Source organism: Meleagris gallopavo, chromosome 9, assembly GCF_905368555.1.
Source record: "Meleagris gallopavo chromosome 9, MGAL_WU_HG_1.1, whole genome shotgun sequence".
Taxonomy (NCBI): domain Eukaryota; kingdom Metazoa; phylum Chordata; class Aves; order Galliformes; family Phasianidae; genus Meleagris; species Meleagris gallopavo.
In genome coordinates, this window is record NC_139412.1 from 3147295 (window position 1) to 3170001 (window position 22707).

General features: G+C 39.1%; 1 protein-coding gene across 3 annotated transcripts in view; it reads right to left on the reverse strand.

The window, feature by feature from the left end:
* Positions 1 to 344: 344 nt before the first annotated feature.
* KLHL13 (kelch like family member 13) overlaps positions 345 to 22707 on the reverse strand; it is a 66567-nt gene continuing 44204 nt past the window's right edge. For all 3 annotated transcript variants that reach the window (XM_010715178.4, XM_010715176.4, XM_010715172.4), the window contains 6 exons: positions 18190 to 18331; positions 16939 to 17071; positions 16652 to 16848; positions 10517 to 11312; positions 3978 to 4091; positions 345 to 1890 (listed from right to left, as the gene is read on the reverse strand). In XM_010715178.4, the coding sequence (XP_010713480.1) occupies positions 1403 to 1890; positions 3978 to 4091; positions 10517 to 11312; positions 16652 to 16848; positions 16939 to 17071; positions 18190 to 18331 (1870 nt within the window). In that variant the 3' untranslated portion in view covers positions 345 to 1402. The remainder of the gene's footprint in view (positions 1891 to 3977; positions 4092 to 10516; positions 11313 to 16651; positions 16849 to 16938; positions 17072 to 18189; positions 18332 to 22707) is intronic.

The window sequence follows — 22707 nt, forward strand, 5'->3', positions numbered from 1 at the left end:
TTAGAGAAGCACTCAGCTACCATTTGTCAGCAGTGCACTGTATTTTGGAGCAGATAAAAGACCTCTGTACAATTTGCACAGCTGCACACAAGCAGTAGTTGTCCAAGGAGTTAGGACAGTTTTTGTGGGGTTTCTTTCCCCCCCAGTCCTTAACAATAAAACGGACACATCAGGCCAAAATAGGTTCTTAAAAGTAGGTCAAAAATACCCAGTCATGATCGCTTCTGCATTGGTTTCCTAGCAAATTAATCTACCCACACAGATATACGTAACGCGTATCCTGGAGACAGTGAGGCAGAGGAAGAAAACCAAATACATTCATGAGGTAGCTTAGACTGAATAACTGCAGTTAAAAGTTTTATTGAACCAAAGAAGGTAAAACGTGGTAGTCCAAGTTCACTGAGCAAAAGCAGCTCTCCTGCTGAAGCTGCGCCTTGTGCTGAATAACCCTATTAACAGAGAACTATACAGAGGACACGTTATGCAAGTTGGCTCAACAGCAAAGGAGAAAAGGTAGATTGAATTTCAACTGATGGAACAATTTGGTCAAATTCAGTGGCTTAAGTGAACGTTTCTAGCCCTTATCCACCTATATTCAGTACAAATGTACAACAGAATATACAGCTGCACCGAATTCCCATTTGTTATAGCGTGTGCTCCCACACAAGCAGAAGCCAATTCCTGAAAAGACTCAAAAATACCCAAATATTTTAAGTCTGTTGCTTGAAGCATCACTTAACTGACTCATGAAAAAACACTCCGTGTGTTATAAAAAACTCCCGACCTCTACAAGGTCCACTTCCTGTATAGTACTGATTATTAAAATTATTTATTTCTTCCCTCTGCCTAAGGAACTTCATATGCTCTGAAAGAACCCACAAAATCAGGTGGGTCAACAGATATGTCAGAAATACTCGGAAAGGAGGGAGGTAGCTCAGGCCCCTTGGCCACCTTGGGACAGTTTATACTGATGTAGTCTACCTCCCTTTGTAATCTGCAGTTGAAAATGAATGGAAAAAGGATTTCAATTATGAAATTCAGTGAAAGAATGCATTCAATACGAAGTTCAAATTTGATTCATTGGGCTTCCAAATGAAGTTAGAGGCACCTCACACCCAATACACAACATTAATAACGTACCTAATTCATACATTTTACAGACAGCATCTTCTCATCTGTTAAACGCTTGGCTCAAGTGAGTACAGGGTTTTCTTTGTTAACCACTTCACAAACATTCTAGGCCAAACAAACAGCACAAGTAATGTCAAAATCATTTTTTTTTTTTCCAGTAATTGTACCAAACGCTGTAGGCTAAGCCTAACAGAAACTACTGAAGGAAAGTAATAGACTCCATGATGCAGTGCAAAGGTGTTACTACAACATCGTAAGTCAAGGGATGTTTCTAAGGTGCTGAAAGAGGAGATTCTCTGGACGGTGACCCCGTGTTGTCCTCCGGTGGGAAAACAGTAAGAGTGCAGGCTCGAATGCCACCAAGAGATTCTGGAAGGTCAAATACTTTATGCCACTCATCTTTTTCTGGATCGTATTTCTGAACTATTTCCACCATACAGCGGTTATTCCAAGAATATCCTCCAACTACATAGATTTTATTTTCAAAGACAGCAACCCCAACATCACTTTGCCCACGTAACATGGCAGCAATTGGAGTCCACTGGTCTAGAGTTGTTGAGTAATATTCACAGCTTAGAACATCATCATAATCACTTGTTCCTCTAAAGTGATTTCCACCAATAACATAGAGCTTGTCTCCTACAGTACACATGCAATGCAGACCTCTGACTGTCGTCATTGGAGCTTTCTGAGTCCATTTGTCTGTGTCAGGGTCAAAGCACATAAGTTCCTTCTGGAAAGTATCATGGGTAATTCCCCCTAAAAAATAAGACAGGTGTTAGAATAGTGCTTACTCTAATAAGTAATAATTAAACAGCAAAAGCATATCTTTTAATGAATTCATTCCACCTGACATAAAATTTCTCCCCATTGGCTTAGGTTAGTATCACATACACACTCCATTTCAGATTACATTTTAATGTATTTTGTTCCTCTAAATCTGGATATAGGAGCCATACTCTATGCAGTACTTCATTAAATAAGACGACTATGGCAGATTAAAAGAACAGAAACTTGTTACCCATTCTTCATTCTGGCAAAACTTTTGGTGTTTTTTTTTTTTTTTTTTAAAAACTATGTGTTCAGCTTTCTAGTATTGTTTCATACCATGAAAACAGAAGACCATTTCTCTTACAAGTTCTGACTCAGTGATGTTACATTTTAAGTGGTCCTTACCACAGTTTTCCTGACAGAAACCTTTCAGTAATTTAAACTGAAAAGATATTTCAGATATCCTGATAGCAACGAGTGCCTATAGTTCTGTATGTTTATACCTTCTTAGTGATTCCCTGCAACGGCTGCTGGAAAGGTTTCGAAGGAAATAGTGGGATGATTTCCCATCAGTAGATGAAGTATCCCCATCATCCCACATCCTGACCTGCCTATCGATCATGCAATCAAAGTCAGTAGGCTTATTGGCTATGGATCATCTCAGATTGTGATAAAACTATCTGAGGTGTTGAAACATACACAGAGAATGCTGCCACTGAACAACCTCCTGCTGTGCTAACCATTCAGCATTGAATTATGATCCTTGGATTAACTGACAGATTGCACGGTGTCTATAGGCATCATGTAAGAAAGTACTTGGAGAGTAAAAAGTAACTACAGGAAAAACAGAGGGACTGCAAAGCCCTGAGAATTCTTGACAGCCATGGTAGTGACAGGGCTTGGTGGCCTGTCAGAGAGCAGAAGCTTTAAGGTAGTGATGAAGAACTGACAAAGAATCAAATCTTCATGTTTTCATCCCTAAAGCGTCCCTGCTCATGGGGATAACTGAGAGTATAGGAAAAGAAAAATGTGGGAAACAGTATTGATGTGAACAGTCACATTAAGGAGTACACACACACTGCCTGCAGTAAGACAAGCAGAACCAGGAAAAAGCACAGATAGCAGCACAATGATTACAAGCTAGCTAAATGACTTCAGCACAGAAACACGAGTGTGAAGCTGTACCTTATGGTAGATTTTGAAATAAATTCCTCCTTTTCTACTAGCACAAAGCCCCTTCCATGCAAATTATCCAGAGAATCAACTGGCCTCAATGGATCTCCCAACAGCTGCCTACAGGTGGATAATCTTTCCCATTTCCTGCCCAGAATTCCAGGTCAGAAATTAGAGGACATCCCATAAAACAGCAAGAGAACATACAGAGGACTACATCCTTCTTTCACCTTCTGTGATCACAGGATGGACCTGTGGATGATGCCAGACACTAGTCTACAGGGAAATATTTAGATCAGCAAGCAAAAGCATAGGTTCAGGGTCTAGTTTTTCCCATTAGTGGTGAAAAACATCACTACTAGCTTTATTCCAACTTGATCACCAAGACTGAGACCAAACCTTTAGGAAGTGAGCACCTACCAGACTTTCAGAAAACCTACTTCCCCAGTTCAAAACGAAATGAAGCTAAAACCTGGGTGATATAAGACTAGGTATATTACACTGAAAGACTACTGAAAGCATACACATAATTTGTAAACTGTGATTAATGTCAGTACTTATCCATTCGTGTCAGCTCAATAACAGCAGATGTCTGCCTTCAAAACACCAGAATTTCCAATGCTTTCCAAAATATATCAATAAGGATGTGTTTAATGGTCATTTGTTTAATGGTTATTGCCACGTTAGTGCCACAAAAGAGATGTTCTGATGGCTTAAGTGAATAATTGCTTTGCAATTTGAAGCTGTTATCATCTAAATGCGTAACATTATCGGAAATCACTTTCTGGGACTCCACAGTACATATGCCATTTATTTGGCTTCATACAGATGTGTGTCACCAGTTTGTATCATGGCAAACACACTGCAGAAGACGACTATCTCATCATTCCCCATGAAATTACCTGAAATGTACATTAAACCTCCATATACAGTTCCAGCATGACCATAGTGGGGTTCGTTCATTTTTGCAACGTAGCTCCATTCGTTCATTCTGGGATTGTAGCATTCCACAGTGGCTGTTCAAAACAAATGAGAATATAAATGTTGAATCTAACACAGTAATTTGGCTTTCAGTACAGCGGCAGTGGCATTAATATATTCATAAATGCAGGAAGTATTAATAGGAAACACTGTAAAGCTGAGAGTTAAGGGAATTACTAAATATTATGTGTGGAGACAATACAGAAAAGCCTCAAGCGTCGTCCCAAAGGAAGAAAATCTTGCATTCTTGCTTTCCATTAATTCCTTTCCCATTCCTTTTTAATACATAACCTGCCCCAGCTAAAGAACTCTGACAGAAGCAGAGTTGTGGGACCCAGTGCCCAGGCTGGGTGCATCCACCTGTTCTGCTCTTGCCTCCTGGAGAGTTTCCTCCAGTGTCTGCTGGACATTGACAGAGAACCCAACCAAGCTGTAGAGATTGGCAGCTTGAATAGCACCATATGACCAGAAGGGTAAGAGATCCTGAAAAACCTGTAATACAGTGACCTTCCAAGTACAAAGCAATTACCAATAGTCGTGTTATCTTAGAATTATTTGTTCTCTTCTTAAGTAATTAAAATTACGAATCAGATTCTAATGCTTATTAAATAACACTTGAGATGTTTGTGGACCATGCCATACAAAATGCAATCTGTGGCATTTTACTTGCTTCAGAACAACCTTTCATTCAATCAAGTGTAGAAAATTTCAGGCACCTATATAGAATCTGCAGTGGTGACTGACAGTGTGGGATTTCCCATCAAAGAACACAGAAGCTGATATTCTTGACATTATAAAGGCAGAAACTCATTACAGCATCACTATAAGGCTGCACACCAATATATTAGTGAAGCACAACAATCAGGTCAGTAACAATGACACAGTGATTATAAGATACCTCGCCCCAAACTGCTGATCTGTCTTTAAGAAAACCTTCGGAGTATTTTGGAAGAGATAAATTAAACCATAGCCTCAGACTATCTCCAAAAGAACCCTGGTCAAGGAAAATTTAGTAAAGAGTGCGTTACAGTGGACTTCTTTTAATCCCTTTAAAATGTATAACCTCTTTATAGCTGCAGAACAGGGTATTTTGCAACTCCATACGGTTAGTATCCCAAGGAGACACATTCCAACTAGAAGCTTCCAATTCAAGTATCAGGAATACCATCTGAAAACTCTTCAGCACCGTGCAAGATTAAAAGAGAATGACATTGCACAAGAGAATTGTTAAGTTGTTCCAGCACTCTGGGTTTTTTTCAGCTTTCCCTCCCACAGGAGCTGAAATTTAAATCTGCAAGATAGACAAAAAACCAAAACTGATGTAAAGTAACTGAAGTGTCTCTGTACACTACTGCTGACGTGTCAGATCTGTGGCTTGTAAGACCAGCCCAGGTGATGGTCAAGTTTCCAAGTTCACTCTGAGGGCTCTCTCCCTCACTGAGCACTCCCCATCCCACACAGCTCTCTTCTTACACAACAGCCCCATCTCAGCCATTGGAAATAAGTCTTTCCCATTGTATACACACAGACAGTTAAAAAAAAAAAAAATGCATGAGTGAAGGGGAAAAAAAAAAAAAAGGCATCCAAGCACTCTTCTGCAAATAAAAGCTTAAAGTCATGCTATATTTTTACTTGATGTCCAAAATCTCTCCTTACAAAGCTTGTTTTTATCCCCATTTAATCTCCTGTTACATCCATCAGGGATTTACACTGCCATGATGTCAGTAGGGCAGAAGACAACCTTACCCAGTTGGAAGTACATACAAAAAAACAATTCCTTAAACTGGGTGTGAACTCAATATCTCAATCCAAGTTGTGTTTAAGCAGTGGGATTCCGGTACCATGTGCAGTATCAGCCCAACTCTCAAACATTTCCAACTTCTTTCCTGTATAAACATATTCATCCGCCTCAACAGTCTTTTCTGAAGAGGAAAAGCTCCTTTATACTCTGTTCTACTTAGCAACCAGAAAAGCAAAGATATGCAGAAATTTCAAGAACAGAAAAAGATCAGACATGCAAGTAATTATAGGTGTCCCAGTTCCAACCTGACAGCAGACCCTTCCGACCTCCTGCTAGCTGCCATGGTGCACCAAAACCATCACTTGCTTTCACAGAAACAAAGGCATCCTCTTCCCCACAGTGCTTACACTTCGTGCTGAGGTGAGAACCTTACATTTCTAATACAGTATAGAGGCAGGAAAAGCAGGGCATGTATAAAAATCATGAAGCCATCGGCAACCAGAAAATGGCAGTGCACCAAGGCATTCAGCAGTGGGCAGCTGTTTCTCTCAACTGGCACGGCAGTTTATTTGAGAGAATCTTTAGTCAAAAGGCCACTTTGAGACGCAAAGAGAAAGTTAAAGATGCAAAATGGATACACATCACACTGCTGGCATCATTATTGCCACACAGTAAAGACATCAGCTCTCTGAGCAAAGATGCTGTTGAGTTCAAGATCCCTCACCTCCGATGAGGCTTCAAAAACTCTCCTATATATTACATACACACAAAGATCTGCTTGATAAAATAACAGACAAATCATCCAAACTCAAAACTCACATCCACCACGCTCTAAAACCACTCTGATTACTTGAGCTGAGAAAAGCCTACTGTTCTGCTTGGGTTTTCTGCATAGTTGTGGCCTTGTTTCCCAGCAAGGTCGTTCCATCTTTGCTTTAACGCAATCTCCCACTGCACTGAAAAGGAAAAAATAACTCCAGCTATTACTTAAAGGTGCTGTTGTTTTAAGAAAGAATTCTGCGTATTATCTGTGGCTTGAACACAGTACACAGAATGGTTCACTCAAAAGAACTGTTATTGAACCAAAGCACATATATTTTTATAGGATGGGACAGATGGATTCATTTCCCAAGAGCGTGAATGAATCAAATCAGGCTTTGTGTTTTAATGATGAAACTCCTGCTCTGGTCATTACCAGTAACACAGGGAGGACAGGTCTCATTTTAAAGGACACAAAATTTTGGCAGCCCCAGGGGATGCTCAGTCTGCCCTCACTTTATTTTGCTATCTGTGATGCTACTTGAGGATATACAGCTATGAACCACTTCTGTAGCTTCTAAAGAGTCTTGAGGTTTATTACAGCAGCACACTTCAACTGTGAACAGCATTCAAAAACCTGGAATTTTCATGTTACCATATTTCCTATAACACAGCTTGCTGCTGTAGAACTCAAAGCTTACTTTGTTAAGCTGAAAGAGCCCTAAGTAATTTGGTTCCTAGCGTGGTGAGAAATCGCTTCAAAATAAGCTTCTACATGAGATCAAGGCCAGGCTGGATGTGGCTCTGGGCAGCCTGGTCTGCTGGTTGGCAACCCTGCACACAGCAGGGGGTTGAAACTAGATGATCATTGCAGTCATTTTCAACCCAGGCCATCCTTTCATCCTTCGGTTCTCACTTCAGTCTGATATTTACAGGACTACACAGGCAGCAAACAGCCTAACAGATTAACAAGGCAGATTTTTCTTCTTACTCAACACCACACAAAAATATGTATAATACGTACATTTATGCTGTGTTTTTCATTATTACAAAAATATGTTGTTTGAACTCAGAGTTCAGCATCACAGGAGCTACATGGAAAATAAATGCCTTCCCAGTTACTGGGCAGGGGGTCAGGACAAAGCATAGCTGTCTTCCCCTAAACTGTGAGTAGCCTTCTGCCTTTATTGCAGCATGATGAATCTGCAATTCAAACAGTCCAACATCCTCCAAAGCCCTTAGGAGAATTTCACACAGAATCCCAAACTTCAGTGAAGCCAGGCAACAGCAGAGCCTGAAACATCAGAACACCAACTGCTAAGTTCCCTATGCGAGGGGCAGCTTTTGCCAGCATCAGGAACAACTGAGCTCTTTCAGAAACAAAAACATATTTTTTCTTTGAGAGGAAACTAGAATCCTGTGTTCTACACTACTGGAAGTGCCATACAAGCACTGCTTCTGAGCATCTTTGTGACCACACACAGTCTGTCTTCTTTCCCAAGAAGTCTTTCCTCTTGCATGCCTGGTTTCTCCAAGCTGCTCCATTCTCTGTGTCTTCAGCCCTGCTTTGACACTTAAAAAGAACAAAGCAGAATTACACACAGTCCCCCTGGGACCAGACTTGGAAGTGTGAATTACTATTTTTTAATTCAGCACGTTTCATAAGACATTCACCATACTATGTTGCATCCACCACATCCACACCAGTTTACTCATCCTTATCACCAAACCCAATTTTTCTCAAAGTGCCATACATCATTGAACAGCAACAATTTATTACTGCTAAAGTGCATACTGCTGAGGTAGGAAGTGATATTTACAACACTGTCCTCAGAAGATTGATCATTTGAAAACTGTTTGGGGAAGACTTGCTGTAGAGCCTCAAATAAAAATAAAATCTTTATTCCAGGACTTCGTCAGGAGGTTAAAAAAAAAAAAAAAAAAAAGAAATTCATTTTGGTAACTTAAATCCTTTGGCCCTTTTCCATAAGAGGTGATCTTCTGGAAAGCTGAATTGAGGTTTCTGTAATTTTTCCTCTTACAACAGATTGAAATTAGTTTGAACCCAAGGGCAAGTTCCTTAATACCTGTCCAACACACACCTGACCTTCTCTTGTATGAAAGCTTGAAGTTTTTCTCCTCTGATGAGAATGGAAAGTTTAAGCTGGATTTCATCTTTCAGCTGTCAAGGTTTATGAAAGAAACATGAAAATGAAAAGTGACTTGCCTCACAATTAACAAGAAAAGAAACTGAAGCCCTGAATCAAAGCATGAGACAGCTACAATACTTAGCATTTATGGAGTGCTCTTCCCACAATGTTCCAATAACATTTCCCAGCTCTGTGAGGAAACTGCTGCAGTATTTTAATGATATCTTTGCAGAATAGTTTTAAACAAGTGATAGATTTTGTGTTTCAAAGTTGCAGAAGAGTTGAGGTCGGCAGAATGATACTGCATGATCAGATCTAAGAAAAACACTGCACTAAAAGCTTGCTTTAAGCATTGCTTGCAATGGCTCGGTAACAGCCAAGCAACATTTTCACTGACATTTGTATCAACTGCATAGAATAGGGTTATAAAATACTTAAGGTAAGTAATCCGCCTGGCTGCTATTAATTAATGTCAGCAGAAAACAGTTCAATGGATGTCAGGTTTTCTGACATTCGAGGCAAGGATAAATACACGAGCTTACACAACCCTTACACGGTAAGATAAAGCGACATGTAAGAAAAGCTACGAGAACCTTCTGATGTAAATAGGAATATTGGTAAAGAAAACGAATTTTTTGCCAACTATTCTCCAATGAATGTTTTTTAGGAAGCATTTTGAAATCTCATTTCAAGGAGATTGGATTCTAAGCCTCATGCAGCACGAGCCCCTGTGTTGGGTCGTCCTAGCAGAATGCTCCGATTCCTAAAAGCTTGCAGTAAGTTCATAGAAGAGTGTTTATCTGAATAGATGAGATGCACTAGTTAAAAAAAATTATGAGCTGCTACATAAATTCACTTTCGTATTGTTTCAAATAAATATTTACTCATATTTATAAAAAGCAGGACTTAGCAGCTACTAAAGAAATAAGACAGCTGAGCATTGGGATTAAGTGGCAAACAGAAAAAGGAAATGTTGCATCCATATTAGATATATTACTATGCTAAAATTCCAAGCATAATCACTGTAACTTTCCAATTTTAAAGCAGCGACACAAATTTACAATTGACTGCACAGTCCCTGATTTGGGTGTAAACTTTAACATTATCACTTTGGAAGATCCAGTGGGTTCATGGGGGCCATCCACTATTGATTTCTTAATTAGAGTTACGTGGTAACTTTTAATTTAAACTTAGAGGAGTAATATTAAGTATCTTTTGACAAGGAGAGAGACGGAGGCAACAAGACAGTCTTTTGTTGTAATGGTACATTACCTGTGTAGTCACAAGATCAGAGGCAAAAAAAATTTAACATTTTAAGTGGTTTAAAAAGCATAGAATGTCAGGACATCCAAATCTCATTAGCCTGTCTTAAAAGAAAGCCTAACTAGCATTTCAAAATGATTGCTCTAGGAAACGTGCTCCTTTTAAAACAGCCTTCCTGCAACAGTGAGTTTCAGTTGAAAAGCTGCATCTTCCTCTAGAGCGAGAAGAGTTGGTTTGGTTTCTCAGCTCAAATTATATAGCTGGGCGTACACATTTCATACATACTATCTTACATGTAGATACACTGATGACAAAGTTGAAGAGATTGGATATTTTGCATCAGGATGTGAGATACAGGTATCTTTTTGTCTGTATGGAAGTCCTAAAACAGCTAACTGCATCCAGACAAACGTCTCCATGCATTTCCAGGACTGCCAGAAAGAAGCTGCATGCCAACAAACTCACTTCTCTCTCCCTCCATTCACGGGGCAGCAGAGTACTTCAAGGCCTAAAAAGAAAGGCAAGGAGTCACACTTCAAGTGCTTACCTAGCTCACCCGCTGCATTTCGACCACCCACTGCATACAAATGTCCTTTCAGGGCACTTAGGTGGAAGAAGGTGCGCTTCTCGTTTAAAGACGCGACTTGCATCCACTTGTTGTAGCGGGGATCGAATCTGAAGACCGTGTCAACTGCCGTCTTTCCTTTCGTGTCGTAATTGCTCTGGCCTCCAACTACATAAAGAAAGTTTCCAATGACAGCAATGCCATGCTGGTACCTCGGCGCATCCATGGGAGCTAATGATTTCCATTCATGGGCTTTTTCGTCATACATGCGTAGTTCTTTGCTGACAACCAGCTGCTGCCTCAGCACTCCCCCCAACGTTACCAAGTGAGTGCTGTCTGACCGAATGGCAGTTCTCTCCGACTGCATAACTGGTTGCATGTATGGCATCATTTGGTAGTTGCTGGCTTCCAAAAGCAAGTTTACACAGGTGTTGTCAGTTCTCATGAAGTCCACTGTTTGAACGTAGTTAATAAGATCCTGGGGTGTCATCAAAGGAAATCTGATGTTCTTCATTAGCTTTGCAGCATATTCCATTCGAGGCTCTTCAAACCGCAGCCAGCGACAAGCCGCCTTGAAGAGTTCAAGTTCAGTGCAGTGCTTAAGGCTATTACTTGAAAGCACAAAGGCAAGACGTTCAAAGGGGAGTTTCACAAATTCACCAGTACTTAATAACGCGGGGAAGTTCTTTAGGATGAAATTATTAACATATTTATCCACTTCTGTGAGATTGTATGTGTTGGCAATTCGCCCAACCTCAACACAGTTTTCCAAGGAAACCTAATGAGTAAACAGAAAGAGGAATTAAAATACGTTCTTAAATTTGGTGTCTAAATGATGCTGATGAATTTAATCAATACTATAGAATCTGCAGTATTTTCATCATTTCACAATGCTCAGGCTGATTTTCACATGAGCAAAAATATTCAATTGATGTATATATTCATGACCGCAAGGGGAGAGCCAATGTCAGATACATTACACAATGATGATACATAGCAATTATACAGCTCTTCACCTTTGAAATGCTGTGCAAATGTCTTTGTAAGAAAGAAACATGGAAAATACAGTTAAATGAAAGTTGATTAGCCTAAGGTTACAGAGAATTATGTAAAAACAGGGCTTGCCATTAGGCATCTTCAACCTTATTAAATTTCTATTGTCATAATCCCTTTTCTCATGAAAGGCTGGGACCTGATGATCTTTTGAGGTCCCTTCCAACCTACAAAGTACTCTGATTCCATGATGCAGCCAAGCAGAATGGAGCAGTTACCTCTCCAATGCTGTGCATCATGGACAATTTATTTACAGGGTTCAATCCCATACATATATTCCTTAGGAATGAATAAAACTACATCTTTGCATCTCTGGTAAATGAGATTGAGTCTTACATACTACGTTCAAATTACAGACACAGCATACTCAAAAATAACACATAGCTAGCAGTCTTAGATAATCAACATAGGATTTCCCCTAGAAATAACCAACACATGAAATCCTTCAGTGTGGATCATATCCTGACTGCATTCAGTACTCAAGTGAGTATACCATATACTCTTGTCATCCACATCTTTTCCAGCATCTGCCTTTCCTACATCCTTCTTACATTTCAGTATCCAAGAAGGAGAGAGAAAAAGACAGGAGGGATGGGACGGAACCAAGCAAGACTGCAGCAAACCCACACATTTCAGTTCTGCAAGACCTACACTGCATATGCCAAGCAAGTCCATTTCCAGATGCCTCTTGTCAAGAACTGTACCTTCTTTTTGCATTCAGTATTCTACCCCAAACTTCCTTCACACATGCTTTACAGTCTCCTTACAGATCAAGCCAACAGCATGTCCAACCCTGCTCTGCACTGACACTTACCACAGCTTTAGGATTGTCACATTTGTAATTCCAGAAGAATTTAAACTTCTAAATCTTGTAGTTATTTAAAAAAAAAAAAAAAAAAGGTTGTAAGGTTGAAGACTATGACTCGAAAACAATCAAACGTGTTCTGGTTGTGACAGATTACATTTCAGCACTATATTACTTCAATCTATCATTAACCTTTAACAGGCAATTCCAAAAGTTAATGAGTATGGGAAAAGCAGACTTCTTTATTCACTAGAAACTCATCTAACTTATCCTAGAATTGAGATCTGCAGTCACTAAGACTTATTCACAACCCTGAAACACCTTCCTAGAATCAAAGGTTCCAATATCTCATTCTTATCTCTAATACAAATCAATCAAGCCCTGTCTTCAAGATGAATGTGTGGCAGACTGTCAGCATTTCTATTACACAACATCCATGCAGTACATACACAAATCATTACTGAATTAGAAGACTGCACTATTTATACCAAAATATCATCTTCTCAGCTAGCAATACTTATAAAACATTCTGTTACTCAAGGAACATTTTGGTCTGTCTTCCAACTGTTATTGAGATACTACCAAATATCTGTGCATTTCCTTTAAGGCTTTGTAATATACATGAATTAAATAGAAGTAACAGCATATTGTAAATTAAGCAAATGAAACTGGACACACTTACTCCTAAAGTTTTATTCAAGATCAATAATAAAAATCAAACAACAGAAAAATGACCCCTCAGCAAACTGATTACATACTATAGCACAACTTTTAACTCCTGCTGTAATGTTATGGCATTTAAAAACTTACTTTGCAATGCACCTACTGGCATCCAGCTATAGAGGCAGCATTTTCTCCATGTCAAGGTAAGTAGAAACATATTATTGCATATACACAGAAGAGATGCTTGAAGGAGGAAGATCAAGCAAAAAAGGGCACAGAATTGCATAGCATTGGTACCAAGCATTAAGGTAGCAATGAAATATTTACATACACTGCAGGATGCATGTCAGTTCTCAAGTTCAAAACATGCCAGGCTATTCTAGGCTTGTGCCAGTGCTCGCATCCTAGTTGATGTACCACAACTAAGTTACATGGGAAATCTATGCAATTCAATATATTCCTGGAATGCCTGCACTTGAGAAATTTATTGACATATCACACATCGTTAATGGCAGGAATATCACATCAGCAGTTTCCAGTGCCCCCTGACTTCTCATAAAATCTATGCTATTCTGCTTTAATTAACTGAACAGAATTGGACAGGAGTCAGGGATTTTTTATTTTTTTTTTTTGTATTGCATTTGCAAATCTTCCCCATTATGCTTATGAAACGATGCACTTTTTTGGCTCATTATCAATAAACCTACCACTCAAATCTGGGTACTACATTTAGTATTTCCTTAAAGTTTATTTTCCTCACCAAAAGTACCATTACCAGCTTCACGCTGGTCTATGATAACATATCATACTAAATTATATTGCAAAAAATCTTATATATAAAAAAAAAATACACTAGAGATTCCAAAGTCCTGAGTCGAAAACTTTTAGAACAAAATGCAATAGTTATTCACACAAATATACAAAATTGGACAGGGTAAGTTATAATAAAGGTATTTGAATAAATTACTTGTTTATTTAAAAAAAAAGTGTGACTTATGCTATGATACTTATGAGAGGTGCAGAAATTGTTCTCTGCGGGAGTCAGTCAATCAGGAGCTCATCAAGAAACAGAAGGAACTGCTACTTCTGGCCATCCTACTGAAGTGAATGGGAGGAAGGGAAATATCAGACAAAGAATGCAACTGTTTGTACAAACTATCCAGTAAACAGCAAAGGTATACACAGAACCAGCTAAAAGCCAGGAGTGAGCAAACACCGAATTGACTTTGTATGGTGCTGAGAATTTCAGGTAGATCCTATTTTACCTGGGCACTGGTCACTGTGCAGAGCCACTCAGACTCGTTACTCATTGTTAATTGCTCATTGGACAGCAGAAGTTCCAGAAAATAATTTTAAAAATGTCAACCCAGCACTATGATACCACAGCCTGAAAAAGTAACAGCTAACACAAAGTGCTTTCTTTAGAAAGCAGCTGACTTCATTCTTGGGAATTTTAGAACAGTCGCTTCCCAAGCTCTTCTAAAAACTCTACTGTAAAATAGTACAAAACTGGATATGGAGCAAAATGATTAGAAGTACGTGGATCCCAGAGAACAACATTAGAAAAGGCTGATTTCTGGTGCCTGGCAGAACCCCAGGTCCCACCCTCCCACAAAGCTGAGACCATCCTGCAAGCAGACAAAAAGGGCCCTATGGTACTACATCACCTCAAATTAAAAGACAGTTTTTGAAACAGATCAATATAGAAACATTCATACAGGCCTGAAAGAACTGAAATCCCCTTAGATATCAGTATAAATCAAAGGATTTAAGAAAATACTGCAAGATCAAAGACCACACCAACATTGCATATGGAGCAACCTTCAGAAAAAGAGCATTCAAACAACAAAAAATGTCCCAAATAAAGCAATTTAAGATGAAAGTCGCTCTTTCCTTAAGAAAGCAAACTCACAGAAGCTGTCCTGACCCAACAGTGCCAAGAGCCAAAGAACAAAGTAGAAAAAGGACAGAGCAGAAAGCAGCAAACAAAGCCTGGAAGCCAAGAATCCGTTGTGGCACAGCTCCCATTAAAGGGAGGCTGCTCCAAATCACTGATCTGGATCTACAAACACCAAGCCCTTAATTCAATTTGGTGCTTTATAGAAATGTAAGCCCTACAGAGGCACACTGCCTCATTTTGGAAGGTAAAACAACCTGAGCAATGCAGAATAGATTGTATGGGATTGAAGAGTGTAAATTAAACACTATGGCAACTCTGAGAACTGAGGAACTAGAAAGCATGCCAAGATCAAACACAAAATCGTAGCGTTACAGAGCCCAGACGCATCTTACAGATCTGTCATGGAACAAGTTTCTCTTGGTGGCATTTTTGAGTCCTCCTATTTACATGCTCTCGGGAGAGAGAATACATTTTTGAATCTCTACATTGAAAACCAATGCTTTTTAATTTCTTATTAAGGATTACAAGAGATTCAATTAGTATTTTAATTCATGACATATACACCATGTTATCATCCAGATAAAAGGATGGGGTGTTTTCTTGTCATATCCTTCCCTGCCCATGAAGACAGAACTCTTTGCATGAGAAGGTGAGCACTCCAGGAGATGAATCCTTAACAGCTGTCATCTTCTTGGAAAAAAAAAGAGGTTTTTGTTTTTATAATATAGAGAAAACTACAAGAACTGCTCAGACGTTCAGCCTGAATGGAGCACAGCACTCCTCAAAGCACAGATATGAAACAGAGGATGCTGTTGTTGTTACCCTCCCACACTGGGGGCACAACCTGAGATTCTCATCTCTGTCATAAACAACACATTACCAAACTGTAAATATCGTATTGCATTGCAACTACAGCATGTTAGTTTGAAGTGCAAACTTCTTGTCTGTTCCAAGTGCAGAAAAGTAACCGTGTTAAAAGCCCCAAAATATTCCTCTTTTAACAAACACTGACAGTAAATGAGGAAACGGTTGTTACTTTGGGGGCTGTCCTCTGCTTACCAAAGCACTTCATTTGTTCATTGTTAAGTGCCCCAGTCGCCATTCAAGGCCATTTTCAATTCTAGCAAAACATGGAAATCAGCATAAAATTCTGGTAGCTCTCTTTCATATAACCAATATTTCTGTAGCATCTTTGTATTAAAATATATCCTCTAAACAGACTACTAAAAGAACAGACACGAAGCCCAGTGGTTTACAAGAATAATGATGTAGAGGTCTCCATGACAGTTGCTACTACAACAAGCATCACTCCACAAAAACAAAAAGGCTTTGAGAAAGTATATTAACAGGCTCTAACAGCCAGCTCTATTTTTTGTTCAAGTTTAACTCAGCAAATCGCTTTTTTATGGAATGATACGGAATATGAGGGCAAGAACTAAGAAATAAAGTAAGGAACCTGGAAACTATAATAATACCATTACTGCTACTAATGGAAGGATTTTGATGTGATAAATATTTATCTCAACTCATACTAAAAACAATACACTGAAAAAACCCGCAATAAAATTCAAAAATTATCCTGTGAATTCAAGTTATAAACAATGGTGAAACAGAATTCAAGTATTATAATGCCACTGTTTTTGCTTTAAAATGTAAACAGCTTTTATAAGTGTGAACTACAATTGGCAAGTCTTACCCCAGAGATAAGAAACACTTTACAGAAGTCCAAAACAGGTAAAATCTGCAAAAAACTGGCAGCTTCCAGAGTGTCCTGAAGGTTGTCCATGTTAAGGGAAAGCTTTGCAGTATAAATGAAATCAATGATCTTCTTCAGGCCTATTTTGTTGACGCCATGAAGCTTGATGCACATTAAGTCCTGTTCCTTCATTCCTCCTGAGAAAGACATGCAGGTAAGCTTACAAGATCGTTTTGATAGGATTTGAATGATTTCGTAAACTTGTACGAACATCAAAATAAAATCACCTGTGAACATGGCCTTGAAGTAGTCACTTGCAGAAGCCATCATTGCTCTGTGGACAGGAAACACCTCATCACCATCTCCTGGAACAAGGGTCACATCACACAGCAAACCTTCCACTCGCAGCTGGTCAAAACCCTGCAAGGAGAGCATAACGCAAAGCAGCTGTTTGATTTGAGAGGAGAGCAGGAACTAACTTCTCCTTTCCTTATGTAAATACTTGTTTTATTTACATAAGTATTGCAGTACCAAAATAAAAATCACTGAGGAATAAGCTGTCATTTTACAATAATTAGATATAATATATTCAACGAGAATTATTCACTGAAAGCTTAACCAGAACATTTTCTATAAGAAGCTGAAGACTACAAAGTACCCTGAGCCTTAGAAAGTTGCTTTATTCAGTTAATTATTTCCAGGAAGGAATTTGTTTTGAAAACATATGTTCCAGCAATTATTTGAAGGCAGGCACTCGTATTTTTTTTTTTTAACCTATGCAGTTCAGACACACATGCACTCTAGATACAAATCTGCTCCATGCCACTTTAAGTGTTCCACCAATTAAGAGGCTGTAAAATACCAAGGCTTGAAAGGAAAGCTATCTGGTTCACTGCTTATCAAATTTATTAGCAAAGTTTACGAGCCAAAACTATGAAAAGAGCTGGTCTACTCCAAATTACTCAAAATAGCTAACCATAATAGAAAAGGAAGTTGTCTGCAGCAGTACTTTAAAGTAAAATTTTCCTCTAAAGACATACCCAGCTGGGCATACTGGAAGACGCATGGGACACTGGCCTCCTTCACATACTACAGAATAGAAGCTCCAACAAAATGATTCCCTTCAACCAGGCATGCCATCAGACATCCTTCGCGTACTAACAAGGCAAATACTATCTTTTTAGATTTAACACTTGGAGAAGTCTTGGCCGCACCTCACGTAATTTAAGGGTTAAGATATCTTAAGGAAAGCCTGTATCTTTAAAATTACATAGGTCCATAGTCTGCTTAAGAAGTCTGCTTGTAGCTTACACTTGAAGACTATGAAAATAGAGTAGTCACTAAAGATTCCTAAAACTGGAACCTTTAACTTGCAGGAAAAGAAATTACAAGCTATGCTTGCTCACAGGCACCGCCAGCACAGCACAACAACATGTTTTAAAGACTTCTTAGGAGTTACAGAGAAGGTTGTTGAGTACAGGTATTCTTTAGAGCATCCAAAATTCCCAGTGCGTATCTGTACTGACACAAATAATTACCTGTAACACCACGGAACTGTGAGTGTTGCTGGTGAAAAATCTTGTGGTCCCTGTCTTTGATGACTGCAGATGGGCAGAGACGCCCATATCGCTGCTACCAAGAGATACTTTCATATGAGGATCCTCCTCTTCCACCAGAGATCTAAGAAGATGAGAAAAGAGAAATCTTAAGATCAAACTCATATTTTCATTAAGTGCTCTTCTGCATTAAAAACACAGCTCTCTGGGATGACAAGTAACAGAACCGAAGCAGTAGGTCATGAAAACCAGCTGGCAACAGAATCGATTCTTTTCGGTCCTTTCGGTCAGCTCATCTAAGGAATTGAAATACCTACACTTCATCAGTTCAAAAAATCTTATATACAGCCAATAAATCCTGGTCCCCTCCCCCACACTAAGAGCCTTGCACACTTATTTCCATGCGTCCTCCCAGTATTTTATGATGCTTGCAGGAGTCCCATTCCATTTTCAAAATCAATTATTGCATCAGATTGCAGAGCAAAGTTATAAGATTCAAACATTAAATATAACTTTAAAGTTCAGTGAATTGCTTCTTATGGCATACATCATCTCACTCACACATGAATAATAGCAAATAACTGGTAGAGTCTCAGCTGTAAGCTACTACAACAACAATTCCTTCAGGACACAATACCCAGAGTTTTGCTGTCTAGAGGCAACCACTTCATAACCTTAATTTAAGATTTGCTTGTGTGAAGTTGTCACACATTTTGATTCCAAGTAATTATTGCCCAAATTCAGATGGAAAGGACTAATTTAGGTAGAACTGTTAAGGATTACTGCTCTGTTATTAGCCTTCCATTTGCATCTTGAGATGTAAATTGGATTTACATAGAGATATGCATATGAGATTCTAATTACCCTAACCTGTAATTATTATAAAACGTAAATAAATTTCCTCTCCAGAAATGTTACTAGTTCCCATGAATTCTTTAAGCTCATATATTACCTATTAGCATGCATACCAGTCTAATGCATATATACACAATATTAATTAGCAAAGAAAATTCTCCCGTCTGTGGATTAGCGGCTTAATTATTAATAAAGACTCCATGTTTCACCACACATTCATAGCAATTTAAAATAAATGCTGCAAATCTCAGATACAAAACATTTCCCAGATTTTAAGCATGCAAGTAAACACATTGGCCTCCAAGCTAGTTTCAGAAATTACTTTAAGTGACAAGCATGTGTTTGAGTTATTTGGGTTTCTTTCCCAGTTTTGATTGGGATTGCTGTGTAAGGATGACATGAGAGTTTGCAATTGAAAAACAAAAGCGTTTGCTTTCTTTTTGAGCAGCTATTCCCCCCAACTTGTTTTGGTACATTGCCTATAGAGAGCAGTTTCTGAAACTTTAGAGTTCTTGATAGCACCGCTGTGCTTTGTTCAAACCCATGGTTACATCAGATACAAAAACATATTCATACAAATTCACCATTCAACAGCACACATGGGTTTGAAACAGGGAGATTTTATGCATGCAGACAAAACAGATTGTAGGAACAAGGGCACATCGAGGTAGCTTTGACTTGCAGTGTGTAGCAACGCAGTAGTGAGACATCTAAGAAAATTAATCAGCGCAGATGTACTGCAGTAAGCAATTCAGTCCTGTTTGAAACCAAATCATCGTATTTGTAACATAAATCCAGAGTGTGATGTAAAAAACAAGGCATGTTTTAATTCAAAGTGCTCTCCAAGCCCCTTGCCATACAATAAACGCATACAACGTAATACAGCAGCAAAGCAGTTGCTCATGACCTAAATTCACTTTGTTCTACAGCGCTTTGTTGGTTGTTCTTTTCAGCTTGACTACAGCCTTATCAAGGAAATGCTAACAATATCAAGAGACATCTAGTCTTTAAATTTGGATGTCTTTCTAAGAGAGGGGATATGAAGTCACGCTGGGAGATGTCTGAGCATGGGTGGAGAGGAACCAGAGTCACCTGGCATGAATGTCACTGTATTTGCTCTTGGAAGACCTCCCAGAAACATCACATCTGATAGCTGTTTTACAAAGGGGCTTTAAAAGCCTTATCCTAAACTTGGGTACGTTCTGTTTTCTTACATTTCACGTGAATCTCTAAAAGGAAATAATGGGTGGATAGTGATAGGACAAGGGGAATGGTTTTAAACTGAGACAGAGGAGGTTTAGGCTAGATATTAGGAGGAAGTTTTTCCACACAGAGGGTGGTGACTCATTGGAACAGGTTGCCCAAGGAGGCTGTGGATGCCCCATCCCTGCAGGCATTCAAGGCCAGGCTGGATGTGGCTCTGGGCAGCCTGGTCTGCTGGTTGGTGACCCTGCACATAGCAGGGGGTTGGAACTGGATGAGCATTGTGGTCCTTTTCAACCCAGGCCATTCCATGATAGAACTTCCACTGCTTTGTCCTAATGAGGTCCATTAGAGCATGCGACTTCTTGTTACTGCTGCATAGCCAGCAGAGGGGATACAGTCTATGCTGAAGTACTAGCAGCACTCCAAAAGACCCATCCAACACATGATTCCCTGAATCCAAGTGCTGCGACATTCGTGGGCAGGAAAGAGCCCCCCCAGAGCAACCAGAAATTAGGAGCATGTCATTGGCATTGCACCATGTTAACGTTTATCCGCACGTAAGGTCAGAAATCCATCTTTGTAAGACAAACTAAAAATGCATGAAATCTTCCATACCGTGTGATACCAATATAGAAAACAACAGAAACAAGTCCTGCCTCACAAACAACATGAATTTATAACTGCCTTTCAAAGAAATTTCAAGCCATTCAGAATATAACTTTAGTCTTAGGGCTGTAAAGTGAATCCTCAGTAATATCTCCACCATTCGTGCCCTGAACACATGGGTAACATCGTTCATATCTGACTGAATTCCCAATTAAAACACAGTACATACATCTGTCACATTTGCATGCTGCCACCACAGGCATTATTTATATTCATTAACATAGGTCTGCTAAGCACTATAATTAATTAGAGCATAATGAATGTAAATATATTGATTGGTACTTTATTGCAAGCACAGTATATCACAATAAAGCATACTACCAAAAAAGAAAGCTAATTCATTTTCCAATTAATTCTATTGTTCTGATCAATAGAAGTCATTAAACAAGAAGAACAGCTGTAGCATTCTTAATTGGGGTTAAAAAAGTTGGAGGAGGCAGCTACCACTGCAACAAGACGTACTGATAATCCACCAGTAGCTGTAAGTGTGGATATTACACCACTTTCAATGCATACAGTTGCTCTGGATGGGCTTTTCAGTTTTAAGCGCTAAGAACGAGGGGATGCTGGAGTTCAGCACACAGCATCGGCACTGCAACAGCAAAGCAGAGCAGCTTCCTGACTTGCTGCAGTCTCTCAGCAGTTCAGGGAAAGCCACAGGAGGTTAATTAGTTGCTATCACAGAAGAAGCTGTCATTCAGGAGTTGTGTTTTTTGGTGTTTTTTTTTTTTTTTTAACCTCATGCCAACTCTTTCAAGTTTTTTCCTATGCCAGTGTAACCGAAAATGCTTTGCATTCTCGTGACTCCAAGTTAATCCTCCAACTGATAATTTTGTAGCAATGAAATTTGCAAAGCAGCATGTGTTGTATGATGTTATACAGCCTAATTCCATTGCCCCTGTCAATCTGAATGACAATTACTTTGCTTTTCACCATTTTAAAGAAATGACAAGATCTGGACTGCCCACTAACTCCATTTATTCCCTATAAGGTATAATTTCTCACCTTTTGCTAGATGAACAAGGTATCTAAATACTCCAGTTGTGCTATCAGCAACTGGAAAGATGACCAAGCCAAATGTAAAGCTACAAAAAAATACTGGTAAGGTTGTAGAACTACTGCAAACACATGAATCTACAACGACTTCTTCATAGTGCAGTACGCTTCTTCTGTGCAATCACTGCTAATCAGCACCTGAATGGAGAAAAAGTCAAATCCCATAGCATTATTTAATTACAGGATCAAGCTGGAGGCACTTCTGGCATGTGCCAATACCACAGCATTCAGCAACAAAACTTTGTTCTACTTCATATTAAGCCATTCCTATAACAGCAGAGATCTTTACTGTTTCATGATCTGTCAAAGATACGGAGTGATACAGGGCTGCTCTGCATGCAGTGTGCATGTATTTTGGTAATGAATCTATTAATGAGAAGCCTAGTAAATACAACGAAACTCCTCTATACTATTAGATACAGTAATTCTTTGCTTCGTATACACAGTCTACCAAAAAAAGCTTACATATCACCTGTCTTTCTGACTTTCCATTACGAGCAGACGTTCCAGTACCAGAAATAATGAACACAAGAGCCTCCCAACAAGTTACATACCACCAAGGAGCACGATGAACATAACTGATATGGTAGCACTGTATAAAATAAACTCAATACTTCTATTAAGAAATTCTAAAATCAGTATAACAAAGAGGAACAAATTACACCGTCACTTATTTCACATTTCTTCCACTCTGAATCTTCTAATGACACAGCTTCA